General features: G+C 44.2%; 1 protein-coding gene across 1 annotated transcript; it reads right to left on the bottom strand.

The window, feature by feature from the left end:
* Positions 1-245: 245 nt before the first annotated feature.
* On the bottom strand, positions 246-9,221 carry LOC112640662 (pepsin B-like). Its single transcript, XM_035717431.2, has 9 exons — positions 9,062-9,221; positions 8,337-8,493; positions 7,044-7,161; positions 6,423-6,541; positions 5,571-5,770; positions 3,669-3,791; positions 1,729-1,876; positions 779-877; positions 246-551 (listed from the first exon to the last, which is right to left on the bottom strand). Exons 1-9 carry the CDS (start codon positions 9,115-9,117, stop codon positions 399-401), a joined length of 1,173 nt encoding a protein of 390 aa, XP_035573324.1. The 5' UTR covers positions 9,118-9,221; the 3' UTR covers positions 246-398.
* Between the last annotated feature and the right edge of the window lie 7,668 nt (positions 9,222-16,889).

Genomic DNA, 16,889 nt, shown 5'->3' with positions numbered 1-16,889 from the left:
AACGGAGTGAAAATTGTCTTGGAAGTGCCAGTGCTGGGAGGACTGGTCACCTCTACGAGAGTACCTCGTGTAGGTACTACTGTGTCCTTAATGTCTGTGCTGTGCGTCCTCACTCAGAAACCTTTGCTCCATGTCCTTTCCTATTGGTGAATTAACATATCCCCCAAAGAGCTATTGCTAACTTTCAATTTAGAAGAAACTACTATAAGCAGAACACAAAGAAGACATTTGGAAGGAACAGTAAGGATTTTTGGAGATTCTTGATTTATTAGTTGCAGGAAGTAAGACTAGTGTATAGAAGGGTCAGACTAGTCCAAAATGCTTCTGTCAGCCCAGAGAAACAGTAGGGCAACCCCAGAGTCCTGCTGGGAGGGAGGAGACAGCGGCCTCTTGCTAGTCTAGGCAGAGGGGGCAAAGCCCATCTTGTTGTTGGCAAGGTCGTAGATAGTATAATATTCCTTGAGGAAGACATCTCCCAGAGTCCACAGGGGCTGCCCAGTGGGGGAGGGCAGGTAAGTGGCCTCAATCCCAAGTGTGCAGTAGCCATTGTTCTGAAAATACAAAGAACATGAGGATATAACCAGGTGAATGGAAAGGCCTTTTCCCACAGGAACTTCCCACCCTATATTCCATGACACCCATAGGGTCTCTGGCCTCTTGTTCACCCTCAGCCCTGCCACTGATGACTTCCCATAGGTGCCCAGAAGTGAGCTGGGACACAGAACGGCACTTTGAGCCATCCAACCCCATATCCATGGAGACTAGAATGCATACGTACGTTGAAGACATAAGCAGAGGGAGGCAGAGGTAAAGGTGACCCGCTGATGACAAAGGTGATGGTGGGCATGCTCTGTATGGAGTTGCAGTTGACCACAAACTGAGAGAGAAGAGAAGCGGAACTGTAGAGTGCCATTGGACTGCGGGCCCAGACTAAGGTCCTGATTTCCCCTTTCCCAGTGAGACTATCTTCCTGACCTTCCAGCAGAGGTTGGTTGAGAGCATGGAAGGTAAAACCCAATTCACAGGCACAACACGGACCAGATGCTTCCACTTTCCTGGGCCTCCTTGGACACATCTCAGCTCCAAGATTTTGGTTGTATTTATATGGCCATAATGAGTTAGGCTCATTTCAGATCACAGGATTCTACTGCCAGAATGTACCACTTACAGAGAAGCATGGGCACACGCTGTGGAACTGTGCTTTTGAAAATTCATACCCACGCTTGTGTGCACCTGTCAATGTACTACACACACACACACACATACACACACACCCTGAAGAACCAAGATTTAGTCTGACTATACTAGACTCTTGCATGCAGGGGGAGCAAACTACAGAAGTGTATATAAGGGGATCTGGGGTAGGCACAGGAGCCTGCTCAGAGCAAAAGCCAAAGAAGAACTCCTAAACAAGAAAAAAACCCAAGTGGAATGGACAAATGGAATATGTCTGGCTCTGTTGCATATAGTCAAATGACAGTGGCCACATCAAGGTGAGATGTACTCTTAGGACCTGGAAAGGAACAGCCACCTCTCCTGACAGCCATTCAGCCCATACTCAGAATTAGAGTTGGTATTTCTACCTTTCTTTACCCCTCCTTGCCTGAAAGGCATGTTGTATCCCCACCTGATCTGTCCTACCAGAGGCTCAGGTCCCTGCCCAAATCCCTCCTCCTGTGCTATGGCTGTGTGGATGTACAGAGAAACCCTTGGCTTCTGGTTACTCACATCACCATTCTGAGCCTCCTGGGCTCCAGTTTCTTGCAGGAAGGAGCCCATGAACTGCTGGGGAACAGCTAGCACATAGGTCCCTGTATCCACAATGGCCTGGCAGCCCTGGGAGCACAAACCAGTGGCCTGATTATTGACGAGGAACCTGAGGGGAACACCAATAGAAGAGAATTAGGTGCCTGTGCCACAAACATGTCCATATCCCCTCTAATTGCCCTAAACTTGCAGCTTCAACATTCTGCCTTCTCCAGGAAACCAGGCCACCCCACGACATAGCTGTCCATGTAATGTTTTGTGTTTTCTTGTTCTGGTAACCCCTTCAGCTCTGACTGAAAGCTCTGAAGAGGCAAGACTGTGTCTTATCTTCTTTAATCTACCTACACGAGGCATGGCACACAGTGTCAAAAGCTGCCAGATGTTAATCACTTCATAAACACACTTTGTGCACCTACTATATGCAAGACACTCTTATAACTATTATGGTGATACAAGGAGGACTAATTACATTATCTGTTTTTAAAGAGTACATTCTAATAGGCATGAGACTACACTGTATATTAAGTCATGACTTATCGCTGTACCTGGTGATTGCCATAATACGGTTCTTTGTGATTCACTCCCTGATTCCTCATTCAGCTTTTTCTGCAGCTCTACCCTTCCTCTTCAGTCCATGTATGTTTTGAGTACTGTTGGTGGATCAAGGCACTTGGATATAATGGTGAACAAAAACAGACATGGCAGTGTGGTGGAACTGTCAGACACTTAATAGAAATGCACAATCAAACACAGGGTTTGATTGTAACCATGGTGAGTTCCATGAAAAAACTAAAGAGGCCAGAGAAGGAGGGACTTGATCTACTGTGGGAGTGAGAAGTAGTCGGTCAGACAAGGATTTTTCAGAGAAGAGATGCTTAAAGGGTGAGTGCCATTGTTCCAAGTGACAAGACCCCTCTATTCCAGGCACAGAAAACTACTTGCCAGATATTCAACTGCTTATCTCCCTGTCTATTCATGCACATTGGGCTGGTGTCCCTGTGGCTACCCTGAAATGAGGAGATACAAGTTGGGATACACGCCAGTAATACTATGGGACTGAAAGAGAGATTGGGCCCCTAAGAGACCTTTTCGAGGGAGAGAGGACTTCATCTGGGCTCAGAAGGATGCACCCAGGACATGAGGGGGGCACTTCAGGTGATATAGTCAAAAGAGAAGCAGCAAGAGAGTCATGGCAAGGTGTAAGGACATGGTGAAGTCTGTGCTGCACATCAGGAAGTGGTGGGAAGGCTGTTCCTGTAGGAAGTGCCCTGCTGTTATATATGGTCTTGAGTATAGGCCAAAGAAGTGTATCTTTAATTGGCAGTGATGGAGATTTCCTGAAGGCCTGGAGTGTAGAAGTAACTGAGTCATAGTCCTGAGCTATGGGATCAGATATCTCTGGGCTCAAATTTGGAAATTTGTGAAATGTATGACTTTGGATAAGTTACTTAACCTCTGAGCCCTGATTTCTTTATCTGTGCAATGAAATATACTACTGACCACCTTATAGTGCTGCAGTGAAATACACATACAATAATATATATAAAATATTTAGCACAGTATCTGGCACATAGAAAACATCGATGACAGCTATTACTCTTACTTATGAAGGACTTGGTAAAGATTGTGCTACTTGAGATAATGAAGCTTCAGGGAACAAAGACATGGGTTCACAGAAGTCTAGGAATGACCAACCTGCTGGCATGACAAGGCTCAATGACAAGTCAAAAAGTTTAGTCTAGAGCTAGATGTCAGAGTCTACTGAGCTCCTGGAATAATGAGCATGAGGATTTGCTGATTCTTTATGAAGTTTGTGCCAATGCAAGAACAGGAAATATTGTCACACTGGAGGAACACCCTAGGGGTATCCACAATCCATAGGAATTTTCCTCTGTACTTACTCATCGATGGCAACCTGCCAGTACATTTCCCGAGTGACTGGAGCCCAGACGATCTCACCAGAATAAAACTGTGTGTCCACACCTCCCAGGATGAGCTCTCCACCATACTCATAGGTTGGTTGGCTGGGGAGAAAAGGAGAAGAGCACAAGTTCTTCCCATAACTCACATAGTTTCAGGCAGCTCCTCCCTCCGCTTTAACTATCCCTCTGTCTTTCAGACACAGAGGAACCACAGCACAAGGGGTATCATCCTCTGACCTGCTCTCAGACTCTACCAGGCTCAAGGCACAAGGGAGAAGAGGCTCCTCAGAGGAACACCCAGAATATCAGAGAACTGGAAACACAGACTATTCCCATAAAAGAGGAGTTGGAATTGGAAACTAGGCCTGTGAAAACAAACTATCAAAGCATTCCAGAGAAACTCTCCTGGGGTCAGAGTGAGAACAAGAAGAAATACTTCAGGACCTCAGGGAGCACCTGGGATGGGGCCTGACAGAGAGAGAGAGAGAGAGAGAGAGATCTAGTGTGCAGTCAAGAGGATGCTCCTGCCATGCTCAGGTTGGTAATTAGACAGTGTTAAAGGGATTCAGACCACTTCTGTTCCCTATCCTAGGCCTGCTGGTCATTGAAGAACTCAGGTACCCTGAGTATCATGTGATTAGGAAGAAGAATCAGTACAGTTTGCCATAAAAGCTCAAAGCCAGGGGCACCTGGGTGGCTCAGTGGCTAAGCATCTACCTTTGGCTCAGGTCGTGACCCCAGGGTCCTGGGATCGAGTTCTGCATCAGGCTCTCTGCAAGGAGCCTCCTTCTCCCTCTGCCTGTGTCTCTGCCTCTCTCTGTGTGTCTCTCATGAATAAATAAATAAAATATTTTTTAAAAAGCTCAAAGCCAGTAGAGTAGGAAAAGTGTTAGATTTGTGCTCAAGATGTTTGCATTTGAGTCATGGCTTCATACCTACCAGACCTTGCTCAATTTTGAACACCTGTTTGAGCCTGCATTTCATCTGTGGAAAAATGAAGCTAATAACAAGATTTTTGAGATGTCATGTGAAGTAATAACTACAAGACCTCTTTATAGGGTCAGACACATTATAAATATCATTTATTATAGTCCTTTTTATTGTATATTTGTAATTATTTATATTAATAAGTAATCATATACCTTGTTCTAAAGCTTTACGGCTCTGTCAATCAAATACAACAATCTCCACATTTACTAATTAAAACTTGAGGGACTGTAGTTTGTTTTTAAGGAAAGAGTCATCTTATGTCTTTGGCCTGAATTGAAAATTCTTCTAGTTCAGGGACACCTGGGTGGCTCAGTCAGTTGGGTGTCTGCCTTTGGCTCAGGTCGTGATCTCAGGATCCAGGGATCAAGCCCCCTGTTGGGCTTCTCTGCTCAGTGGGGAGTCTGTTTCTCCCTCTCCCTCTGTCCCTTCTCCTGCTCATACTCTCTTTCTGTCTCTCTCTCTCTCTCTCTGTCAAATGCATAAATAAAATCTTTTTATAAAACCCCTCTAGTGAAAAAAATATAATCCCTTCAAAAATGTAATTATGAGGGATCCCTGGGTGGCGCAGCGGTTTGGTGCCTGCCTTTGGCCCAGGGCATGATCCTGGAGACCCGGGATCGAATCCCGCATCGGGCTCCCGGTGCATGGAGCCTGCTTCTCCCTCTGCCTGTGTCTCTGCCTCTCTCTCTCTCTCTCTCTGTATCTGTCATAAATAAATAAAATATTAAAAAAAATGTAATTATGAATTTTCAGAAATACATGTAATGCAGGTAGCAGGTTATACTCATTGTGTCAGGATATGTTAAAACCTCAGCCTTGTCTGATGTTGATTTGCTGAAAGCCCCCACAACACCTAATTTGCTAAGACCTACCCAGGACCCGTATGCTCACCGAGAGAAGTAGAAGCTGAAGATGGGCTGGGTGAGCTGGCCCTGCTGCACCATGCTCTGCATGACTGTGGGGCTATCCCCAACGGCCAGGTTGGGGTAGGCCATTCCCAGGATACCATCAAAATTTGCATAGTAGAAGGGGTTGCTGGGTTCAATCTCACTCAGACCAAATTCCTGGTTATTGATGACGATATTCTGAACCTGGGAAAGCAGAAAGAAAATTCAGGTGGACAGATCCTTCCCAGACTTAAGTGCACAGGGATAGACTCTATACTTTTCTAGGGGAGGAAGTTGGCTTTTTTCATGCTTAGCTCAATCATTAGATGGGGTATGGAAGATGAAGGGACAACAGTAACACCCAACCATGTGGGTGTTGGGGAAGCAGAGGCCATTGTGTTCTGGACTTAGAATTTCCACTTCCATAGATAGTGAAAGAACAGTGGCGGGTTTTATATTGAACAATCCATGTGCACAAATGACATAGGAACTGTGGGTGATTGATGTAAAGAAAAGAAAATAGTGAAAGGAGGGTCTTCAAATACCTAGAGTGAAATCATGTGGAAGAGAAAGCAGATGTGCTTCATGTGACTGCAGAGGGCACATTACGACCAAGGAGCAAAGTCACAGGGAAGCACAATGTAAAGAGTCTGCTGCAATCAGGACTGCTTGGGGGAGAGGTGGCAATTTTTGTTTTGGGAGAAAGGTTTAATTACATGGCCTTTGGCATCCTTTCCCACAATTAGCTTCTGGGAATTTGCACCTATTTAGTAATCATGAGACTCTCTGATAGATGAAGGCTCTAGAAAAGGGGAACCAAAGAGCAGACCCACAGAAGTATGAAAACAGCACTTACAGTCACAGTGTCATATCCCAGGAGCACAGTCAGGCTGCCACTTCCATAATATAGTGTATAGGTTTGTCCATTGTTTCTGTAGGTAGAGGAACTGCTGGGGTTGAATGTGTTGTGATTGGCTGCGTAAGATTAGAATGGAATGTTAATGTCAGTACACTTTCCAAAAAACTTGGAGGACATCTACCCTTGATGGCCTAAGACCATCAGACCAAGCCTGAGATTGGGCTTCAGCCTCAAGATCCTTTATGCTGAAAACAATCTGTGGCCCCAGAAAAGTCTGTCCCCTTGGTAAACAGATGCTGCCCCAATCCCTTCCATTTCCTAAGGGATTGCTCAATACAAAAGTGCCAGGAATTGGGGCCAATAAGAGAAAGCTGAGGAAAAAGAACAATGTAGAAAGGAATGGAAGCCTTGGTCTATTTCTGCGGTCTCTCTCCAGAACTGTAGTACTTGTGAAATCTAGACCAAGGCAAGATTTCCAGATGGTCTGAATTTAAGGAGGATGAGATCAAGGGTATGCACCAGGAACTTGGGACTTTGACGCTGAGTTTGTGATCAATTCTGACTCTGCCCCACCCTTTTCTCCTATCTATGGGTGGGTGGTGATGGTGGTATACTCACAGCAGGCCTGGCTCTGGCAGTAGGTGGAGGGCACCCACAGGTTGGAGGAGCCCGTATCAAAGAGGACCAGGAAATTTTGTGGTGGTGTCCCAATGCTGATCTCTCCAAAGTAATAGGACTGCAAAGACAAAAGATTGTCACTCTCATTCAGCTGCCAAGGCTCCTCCTAAAGACGGGGGGAACAAGTTGACTCACTAGAAACCACATTTTTTCCAAAAAATATTCTCCTCTTTCCAGAAGTGCTCCTTCATATCTGGAACCAGATCCCCTCAATATTCCCATTTTTGTCCCTAATTGCAAGATTTTGACTAGGTGAGAATTAGTCTGGCAAGACGATATCTTCTTCCAAAGCTTTTTGTACATTGTATCACGTAATACCTCCATGGATTTATCATTCTGTGCCAGAACATGCAAAGTTGGAGAAGCAATCACTTTTTTCTTCACTCCCAGTGTCCATCCATCCTCCCCGTTTCTCTCTCTCTTTCTCTCTCTCTCTCTCTCTCTCTCTCTCTCTCACACACGCGCGCACACACACACACACACACACACACCCCTCTTTCTCTTCCAGTGTTAGATATTTCCCCACCATTCTTCTCCTTCTGGTCATGCAGTAGCTAAGGCCCCAGGAAACCTAGAATGAGACGTAGCATGGAAAGCAAAAAGATAACTTCACTGAGACACAGTTTCAGTTCTAAGTGAATTCAGGCCAGCCACGTCACTTACCTGCCTCTTCTTCTACATCTATAGAAAGGGGAAATCCAGGTAGGAAATCCCTAGGGTGGCTTCTAGATCTGACACGCATGTAACACCTCACTAAAGACAGCCTACAGGACACCAGTATGATGAGATGCCCTGAGCAGACACTGCAGCCTAAAGAATGTTCAAATACTTGCTCTGAGTACCAGTGTATGTTTCCAAAAGAGAAGATATATAGCAGCTGGGGCCACTGGAGATTTTGCCTGGCAGCTTTGCACGTGCTCTCCTTCTTTCCCCTGCAGCTCATCACTGGGACTTCCTTCCTGGCCCTCTCAACTGACTTGAATATGTCACTGTGAATCTCTTAACCATATAAAGAGAGCTTTAGAGAGTGAGCCAGTAATGAGAGGAAAGAAGGAAGGAAAGGAAATACTATAGTGTCAAGTGGTACCAACTCAAAATTATCCAGATACTTTCCATAGGAAGGTGAGACATAGGTTTAGTAAAAAGACCAAAATCAGACTAATGGGAGGTCTAAATAGTATCAAGAGTGCTTATTAGCCAAAGGTTATGGACATTACCTCCCCCTTGACTTACATTCAGGTAGTTGGTGAAGGGCTCATAAGCAACAGCATCATTATTGAAAAGATACTTGGCAGCTGGGTCAACCTTTGGGTGGTTCCTCAGGAATGTCTCTAGGACACCCCGCTCTTCCATCACCTGGCGGATGGACTTGCCTTTCTTCAGGATAATTCTGTGGAGAATAGGCAAACAAAAGGAGTGAGCTTCACCTTTTCCATTATAGCAATCCCTTCAATGACCTGATCTGGAGTTTCCAAACCTCCCTAGTCCTCTTAGAAGAGCCTCTTATAAGAAATCCTCCTGGATTTTAGTGAGTTCTGACCACTGCAGTCACTCCAGCATTTCCAGCAGCATTCCTAGCCTGAAAATCCACTACAAGGTATATATGGGGTTTCCTGCTTGCATATTGTTTCCAAGGAATAAATTTCTGTTTATCCAAAGTCCCTCCTATAAACTTGAGACATGAGCCCTGTATCCCTCTTTCTTAGCCAACAAAACACCAACGTACCTTTAAAAACATACACACACACCACACACACACCTACATACACTCATCATCATCTTCATCATCATCATCATCCATTTTAAGTCTTTCGTCCCTGTGGTTTTGGGGTTCATGTACCAAGACACAATCTGCCCGCTTTTCCATGAGATCTGCAGGGGAAGGCCTTTGCTCTTCCCCAGCTTCTGATGCTGCCTTGGGGCTGAATATCACTGTAAAGCTGAATCCCTATACACACCTTTCCACACCCTCTGAGAGGTGTAGGCAAACCAAAACCAAGACCAGGATCTTCATGGTGCTGATTTCTGTGGCCCACAGACACACAGGACACAGTGGCACACCCAAGAGTTGGAACAGACAGAGGGAGATTGAGTCTCTCTTTTATACCCTGATCTCCCTGCACTTTCCCCCTGTTGGCATGTGAGCTTCTTAGCCTTGTACCAGCTTGTGCTCCTACACATCCATGGGTTCTGTTTGTTTTTCCTTCTGGCAAACACCTTGGCCTTTAATGTCCACTCTGCAGTCAATTTAAAAAGTGATTAGTGGCTTTGCTGATGGAATCCAAACGATATGATAACAAATGTGAAATGCACTGGGGACGAAGGATCCTGGTGCCCACATCTACTGGGAAATGGGTGCTGGCAACTTCTGCCAGAACAATCTGTTCTTTGGCTCCAAAGTCCATGTGCTTTCTGGAGATTTACAGTAGACTCTCCACTTCTGATTCCCCTTTTCCCTCCTGTTCCTCTCATCAGACTCATCTATAGTCTTCTGCTGTGATTCTCATAGCCCATGGCACTCTGATCTGTATTTTCTGTTTCTTAGTTCTCAATTAGCCAACATTGATGGAAGGTCTACTCCATCTTAGTGCTTAGTGCTCACTTCTGCACTAAGCTCTGGGGGTACAAAGAAATTTCAGAAATCGTCCTGCACACTCGTTTATTCCATCTTAGTGCTTAGTTCTCACTTCTGCACTAAGCTCTGGGAGTACAAAGAAATTTCAGAAATGTCCTGCACACTCGTTTACTACATAGATGGAAGGAGAAGGCAGAGAGTTACCCCTTTTGAACTCAGCCAGGATTGTGCCCATCAGGTGACTGATGTCTGCGAATGACCAAGAAGGTACCACAAGCATTGATTTGGAGGCTGCAAATAAGGGTAAGTAGGTGAATTCACAAACAGAGGAACATGAATAATGAGGATTGGCTGCACTCGTATTAACTGTTGGAAGATGTACACACAGAATCCCACACCTGCCCACACACAGCTCTGCAGCACTAGTGAGCACGGGTCATCCGTAAAGACAAGCACGGAGAAGGCCGAGAAGGCCGGGGCCGGGGCCCTTTCGCAGAATTCAGCTCAGCCCACAGGATCAAGGTCTGGAAAACAAAAGTTTTCTAAAGGTCAGCTCAGGTGAGCCTCGCTCTCTGGCCTCTTGATAAAGCCTGAGCCATGGCCACAAGAACTGGTTCCAGCAGCAGGTGGGAGCAAGCTTGCTCTGCAAGATTCTTGACCCACCAAGCCTCCATTTCCTTGTCTTCTAAATGGGTATAAATGATCCTGCATAAAGTGTTGTTCAGATCAGCACAGTGCTTGGTAAACAGTAGTCGCTGCTATGATCATTATTACCACTATCACCCAAGCTGCTCTTATTAGTACTGTCAGTGTTCATTATTATAACGATTACTACCATCATTGGCATTTACTACCCAGCCAGGCATCTGGCTTCTAGGTCATGACAGTCTTTGGTGGCGGGAGCAGATCCAGGTTTTGAGGAGTGAGAGGCTTATATGACTTCAGAGGATGTCTTTAAACACACACACACACACACACACACACAAAATTGCAAATTAAAAATTAGATCCAGGGTCCTGGAGGGGGCCTTTTGGGTGAGAACCCCAAAGTTTAAGCTCTGTTAGCTCCAAAGTGAGCCCACCTTTTGGATCTCATACCAGTATGTAAATTAAGTCCTCCGTCATATATTCCTTTTTTAATTAATCAATTAAAATAGTTAAACATAAAAAAAAAAAAAAAACGAGGGATCCCTGAGTGGCGCAGCGGTTTGGCGCCTGCCTTTGGCCCAGGGCGCGATCCTGGAGACCCGGGATCGAATCCCACGTCGGGCTCCCGGTGCATGGAGCCTGCTTCTCCCTCTGCCTGTGTCTCTGCCTCTCTCTCTCTCTGTGTGGCTATCATAAATAAATAAAAATTTAAAAAAATATATTTAAAAAAAAAAACGAAATCATCCTGTAAAGTCAGCATCCTGCCTAATGACTGACACACCATCTAATTACAAGATGATGTGATGGCTCTAGCATCCAAACATGTGTTGAATGATTGAGAGTGATAAGAACAGTATTCATGAAGCAAGCATAGACAAGAAGTGATAGCTCCTGAGGGGATGGAAAAGCTTCAGGGAAGAGGTCACATTTGAGTTAGGATCTTGCAGGACGGTAGATGAGAAAGTGAGGAAAATGGAAAAGCCACTGGAGGCAGAAGCAAAGCCTGAGCAATGGCACCCAGGAGTGCAGTGTGTGTCACAAAGTCAGAGAACACTGTGACTAGTGTGGCCAGAAGAGCAATTCCCAACATTGTTTCTGCAAGCCAAGACCCACTCACAGGACTGGCACTGGGTTTGCTCAGTCCTCCTCATGCCAATTAGCTCTGGAAATTATATTCTTTTTTTCTTTGGAAATTATTTTCTACTCAGGATCCCCTTGCAATGGAAAGGACTGTAAAAATAAAAGGACAAATACCCACCATTTGCTTCGATGTGGATGGAACTGGAGGGTATTATGCTGAGTGAAATAAGTCAATCGGAGAAGGACAAACATTATATGGTCTCATTCATTTGAGGAATATAAAAAATAGTGAAAGGGAATAAAGGGGAAAGGAGAAAAAATAAGTGGGAAATATCAGAAAGGGAGACAGAACATGAAAGACTCCTAACTCTGGGAAACGAACTAGGGGTGGTGGAAGGGGAGGTGGGCAGGGGGTGGGGGTGACTGGGTGACGGGCACTGAGGTGGGCACTTCACGGGATGAGCACTGGGTGTTATTCTATATGTTGGCAAATTGAACACCAATAAAAAATAAATTTATTAAAAATAAAAAAATAAAAGGAAAACTCTTGATTCTACAAAACTACATGAAAGCAGAATATATTCAGCATCCACAGGGTTTTAACTTCTATTCCATCAAACTATTTATTATTATGCCTCATACTGGTGGAGCACACCCTGGAGCACCTGGGTAAACCTTCTGGAGCATAGCACTAGGTGATCACAGGGGCGTGACTGGATGGTGAGGTGGACCTCGTACGTCAGGCCAAGCAACATGAACTTTATTCCTTAAGCAGAAAGGAGTCATTGATTTTTTTTTTTTAATCCCAGAAATGACACACTCAATGCCTTCTAGATACCCTATGTACTAGTTTCTAGATTGGAGCCTTTTAGAAGATGTGGTAAAAGAGGCCAGTTTACAAAATAATTCCCTAAGTAAAGTTGTCATGGGCATGAGAGAAGTAACTGGAACTTTGTCATGAATCTACCTTGAAGCCTTTGAGCTATGCACAAATCCAGAGGGTTTCTAATTTCATATATATGATTTAATGCTTCTTTATAGAAACAAATTATTAGAGAGAAACTGGAAGATCTACAGAGGATATGCTTATACAACCTCCACTTATCGCCCTTGGACCAGGCAAATATTTCATTTAACCATTGTAACCAGCTTAGAAGCTGATTTAACTTCCCAATGATCACATAATCAAAGACGGAGCTGGGACTTCAAGCCTGGTTTGCCTGAACTGAACCTGTATCTAAGCCTGGGGTGTTCACGCTCTCTCTGCCTCAATGTGCTCCAGAGTATCAGCTTTAATTATAACGACTGAAATTTATATTCAATTTAATTTTCGGTAGAAAGATAATTCCTTTTTTTTTAAGATTTATTTATTTATTCATGAGAGACAGAGAGAGAGAGAGGCAGAGACACAGGCAGAGGGAGAAGCAGGCTCCATGCCGGGAGCCCGATGTGGGACTCGATTCCGGGTCTCCAGGATCCGCCCTGGGCCAAAGGCAGGCGCCAAACCGCAGAGGCCCCCCCCCCCCCTTTGGTCCCACTCTCCTAGTGGTCTGCTGCCTGCATAGAAGAATGCAACCCTGTGTGCTGCTGCCTCCTGGTGGCAACATTCTTAACTTAACAAAGACAGTGTTTGAGAAGCTTTCAGGTGACTCTTAAAAAAACAAATAAGAAAGCTCCTAACATCGTGTCCACAGCTCACTTTCCCATGTGGAGACGACTGGTGCCTGCTCATTAGTCATACCCATTGAGCCTGTGTCCTGTCCCTGTCCACGCACATCCAACCTGCCAACCCTTCCTGGGATTTTTCCATCACCCATCTGTGCCTCTGACCTCTTGTCAATCCCTTAACACTGCAGGCTCTCTTACTGTACTTACCAAGTCTTCTTTGCAGCAAGACATTGTTAGCACATAAGCTCTCTGAATCTGCTTCCTCAGCATGAGATGAGACGTTTGTGACGCACAATCGCTGGATTCTCTCAGAAGTATATGATTTGACTACTTGTCTTCTCTCTCCCACTAGCATTTAAGGTCTTGTAGAAGCCTGGGTCCTGAAATATCACTCACTGTCCTCTGCACAGCAGCTTCCACTCAGAATTATCTACCAGTAAAGGAAAGAGGGAGCAGGAAACATAGGCTTCTATCCTCAGTTAGTCAAGGGGGTGCTCAGGGACCTTCTCTTCAAGGTACTGGTTCTGTTAGGATGTTATTACTCTAGCTCTTTCCAGTAGTGAAAGCAGGGAATATATTTATAGGTGCACATATTTCTATATCATCTGATTCATATATATTTTTACTTTTTATGAATAATTAGCGATTAAACTCATTTAAATTTTTTGTGGGTTTTTTTGTATATTTTTTTTATTGGAGTTGGATTTGTCAACATATAGGATAACACCCAGTGCTCATCCTGTCAAGTGCCCTCTCCATGCCGGTCACCCAGTCACCCATCACCCCGCTCGTCTCCCCTTCTACTACCCCTTGTTTGTTTCCCAGAGTTAGGAGTCTCTCTGCTTTGTCACCCTCTCTGATTTTTCGCACTCATTTTCATATATATTTTTGAAATCATGATTCCTTTCTAATACCTCTGAATCTAACACTACAGGGTTCATTCTAGCCTTTCTTTGTTTCCTATTTGTAACTGTTTCTTTGACTGTGAGAAGCATGGCTCTTCTTACCACCATAGGTTTCCTTATGTGTTTAATTCTGGAATATACATAGAGCAGTTTCAGAATTGCTAGCTTATATACCTATAGACAGCAAACTTGGTAAGACTGCCGTATTTGTCCATAGAGGCAAATGCTATTTTCCAAAGTTACTAAGGTTAGTTCTTCCCATCCCTAATTCCTTCAATGTGATTATGTTGTTGTATCTTCAGTACAGTTCATATATTTGTTACTCATTATATTTCAGTTTTGGTTTGATTTTATTTATTTTTGTGGACCATGTGAAGTATTTTCATGGTTCTAAAAGTCAGAATTAAGCAAATATGAGCATTCAGGTAAGTGTCAACCCCCTCCTTCCCTTGTACCTTCTCCCCAGTCTCCCATTCCTTTGACCCCATCCCCATTCAACTCCTACAGGTACCAATCCCCTTATTTCCATGTTTATCCTTTCTGTATTACTCTGTGCATAAATGAGCAGACACACGTATTTTCTTATATCCTCTTTCTTCTTGCATGAAAGATAGCATGTTATAGATGTTCTTTTGTTCTCTTGACAATATTATTGCTGCTGTTTAAGTGACGTGCTTAGATGACATCACCAAGAGTGTGAATATAAATATAGAAGAAAAGAGACCTAGAGGAAGAATTAGAGCTCCCCTACATTAAGGGATCAGGAATAAGAGGAGAAGTCAGTATGGAACACTGTGAACAAAACCTAGAAACACAGTGAAGAAGGTGTGTCAAGGAGGACAAAGTAACCAAGTGTGTCAATATTGCTCCTGCCTCAAGGAAGCAAGGAAGGTTGGAACTGAGACTTCGCCACTGCAATTAACAGCATGGGCATCACCAGTGACCTTGGTAACAGTAGTTCTGATATATTCATGGGAGCAGATGTTACACAGGAGTGAAATAAGAGGATTGTGGGAACTTCCCTGGAAGAGATTCTGGCTCTGACCACCACTGAGGGGAGTAGGTATTCAAGGCAGAGACGGAAGTACATAATCCACACTGGAAAACATCAGCATGGGCTAGACACACTCCCTCCTTCCAAAAAAACAGTAGGGGAAAGTGAACTTGAAAGGCAGACACTGACATTTACATTGCACAGTCATTTCAAGAAAAGAACTCCAAAGAACTCAGACGGATTATTGTGTTTTCAGTTTATTCAACAGAAAAGAGGTGAACTCACTAGGTTGGGGGCCTGCTCGTACCCATGAATGGTTTATGCATGTCTGGATAAAAGCAGCTCCTATCAGGGACCTGCAAGAAAAGACAAGGGCTTTCCCCAGCTTCTGCCTTCGACAGACCTTAGGCTCCTGGACCCACAGTAGAGTTTTCTGGGTTTTTCTTTCTTTAGAGAGCACTTGTTGGGTCATTAAGTTGATAGAGAAATCGTTTCCTTTAATGGGAACACAGGGTTTTCAAAAAGCAGGAGGAATGTGTCCTGGGGTTAGATGACTGGGCCAGAGAATGGCCTCTTGCTTTTGGCTTCTATCTAAAGATCAACGTAACCCAATAGGGGGTCAGTGTTCACCTTAGAAGTCAAATTCTCTCCTTTAAAAGTCTTGGTCTGCCTATCAGGAGTGACTTTCATCTTTCCAGAGGGGATAGTCATCATTTCAGGGGCTACTGCCCTCTTTACAAAGGTCTCATTCTTTACAGAGGTCAATAATTGCATGGAAATCATAGTCATTTTTCCAAGGGTCACAGTCTCTCCAACAGTCTCAGTCTTTCCTTCCAGAGCCACAGTGTGCTTTACAAAGAATGCAGTTTTGCTCGTAGGGACATAGTGGGTGTCTGCCAAGGGCCATGGCAACGGCAGGGCAGTGCTCAGCCCTATTCCTGGGATTTGCCCCCCATGGACTGAGTATGAAGAGTAAACACCGTATGGAGGCAGTAATTCCACTGTTAACGAGATGATTGGTTAGGGAAGCAGTGTAATATAAAGGATAAAAGTCAGCTTTGGACCTAGGCAGGCCAAGGTTTGAATCTCAGTGTCATCAGTTAGAAGTTTTATAATTGTGGGCACTACGTATATCTTTGAGTTGCAGCTTCCATACTTATAAAATGGAGATAACAGTTCATATTCATTTCATAAGGTTTTATAGGAATTAATAAGATAAGGTGTGAAAAACTGTTAGTTCAGGACTTTGTGTGTCATAGGGTTCAGTAAATAGCTGTTACTAAGGATGCTAAAAGAGTTGCCCTGCAGAGTGGGGTTCTCAAACTCATGTGCTGACACTTTCCAGGGAGGTAATGTTTAGGTAATATAAATGGGTGAAGTGGACACAGTAGAGTAGCTCACTCTCCATTTTATTAGAACAATAGTTCAAGCCCAGTGATACACACCAATTAACACGAAGTCTCTTGGTCAGGAGACAACAGAGCAGGGACTGTACTACGAGTAGCCACTTAATGGTGGCCATGTAGTAGAATAGACCCCATGTTGGAAGATTCAACTTCTCAAGAAAAGACAAAAATCTAATTTTTTTGTGAGTCAAGGATGCTTGAGCCAGTATATGAGCCAGGGCTGAGAACGTGTTAGGAACCTAAGGAACATGAGGAGTATAATTCTGGATACCTGAGTCAATATTTTAAAAATAAAGCAACAATATGAAGAATAAACAAAATAGACCTGTAGCCAGATGCTTTTATGTGCCATCAGTGTTTTCCTGCTACAGAGGATCTCAGATCATGAGGTCCCACATTTCATGGTTTGAGTCTCAATCGTGAAGGCTGGATGCTCATCTTCTCAGGAGACTGAGAGCTCACCTAGTCCACATGTCACTGAGAGACTAACCAGATGTCAATATAATAAATG

Source organism: Canis lupus, chromosome 6 (genome assembly GCF_003254725.2).
Source record: "Canis lupus dingo isolate Sandy chromosome 6, ASM325472v2, whole genome shotgun sequence".
Lineage (NCBI taxonomy): Eukaryota > Metazoa > Chordata > Mammalia > Carnivora > Canidae > Canis > Canis lupus.
Note: the sequence above shows the minus strand (reverse complement) of the source record. Positions and strands in the feature narration are given on the sequence as shown.

Bases quoted from the DNA above. Each gene is read 5' to 3' on its own strand.
- LOC112640662 (XM_035717431.2), bottom strand. From the start codon at position 9,117: ATGAAGATCCTGGTCTTGGTTTTGGTTTGCCTACACCTCTCAGAGGGT. The intron at 6,542-7,043 runs GTGAGTATACCA...AATCTTACGCAG, and splicing joins CTGCCAGAGCCAGGCCTGCT to CCAATCACAACACATTCAAC. The intron at 552-778 runs GTACGTATGCAT...TTGTATTTTCAG, and splicing joins CCTCTGCTTATGTCTTCAAC to AACAATGGCTACTGCACACT.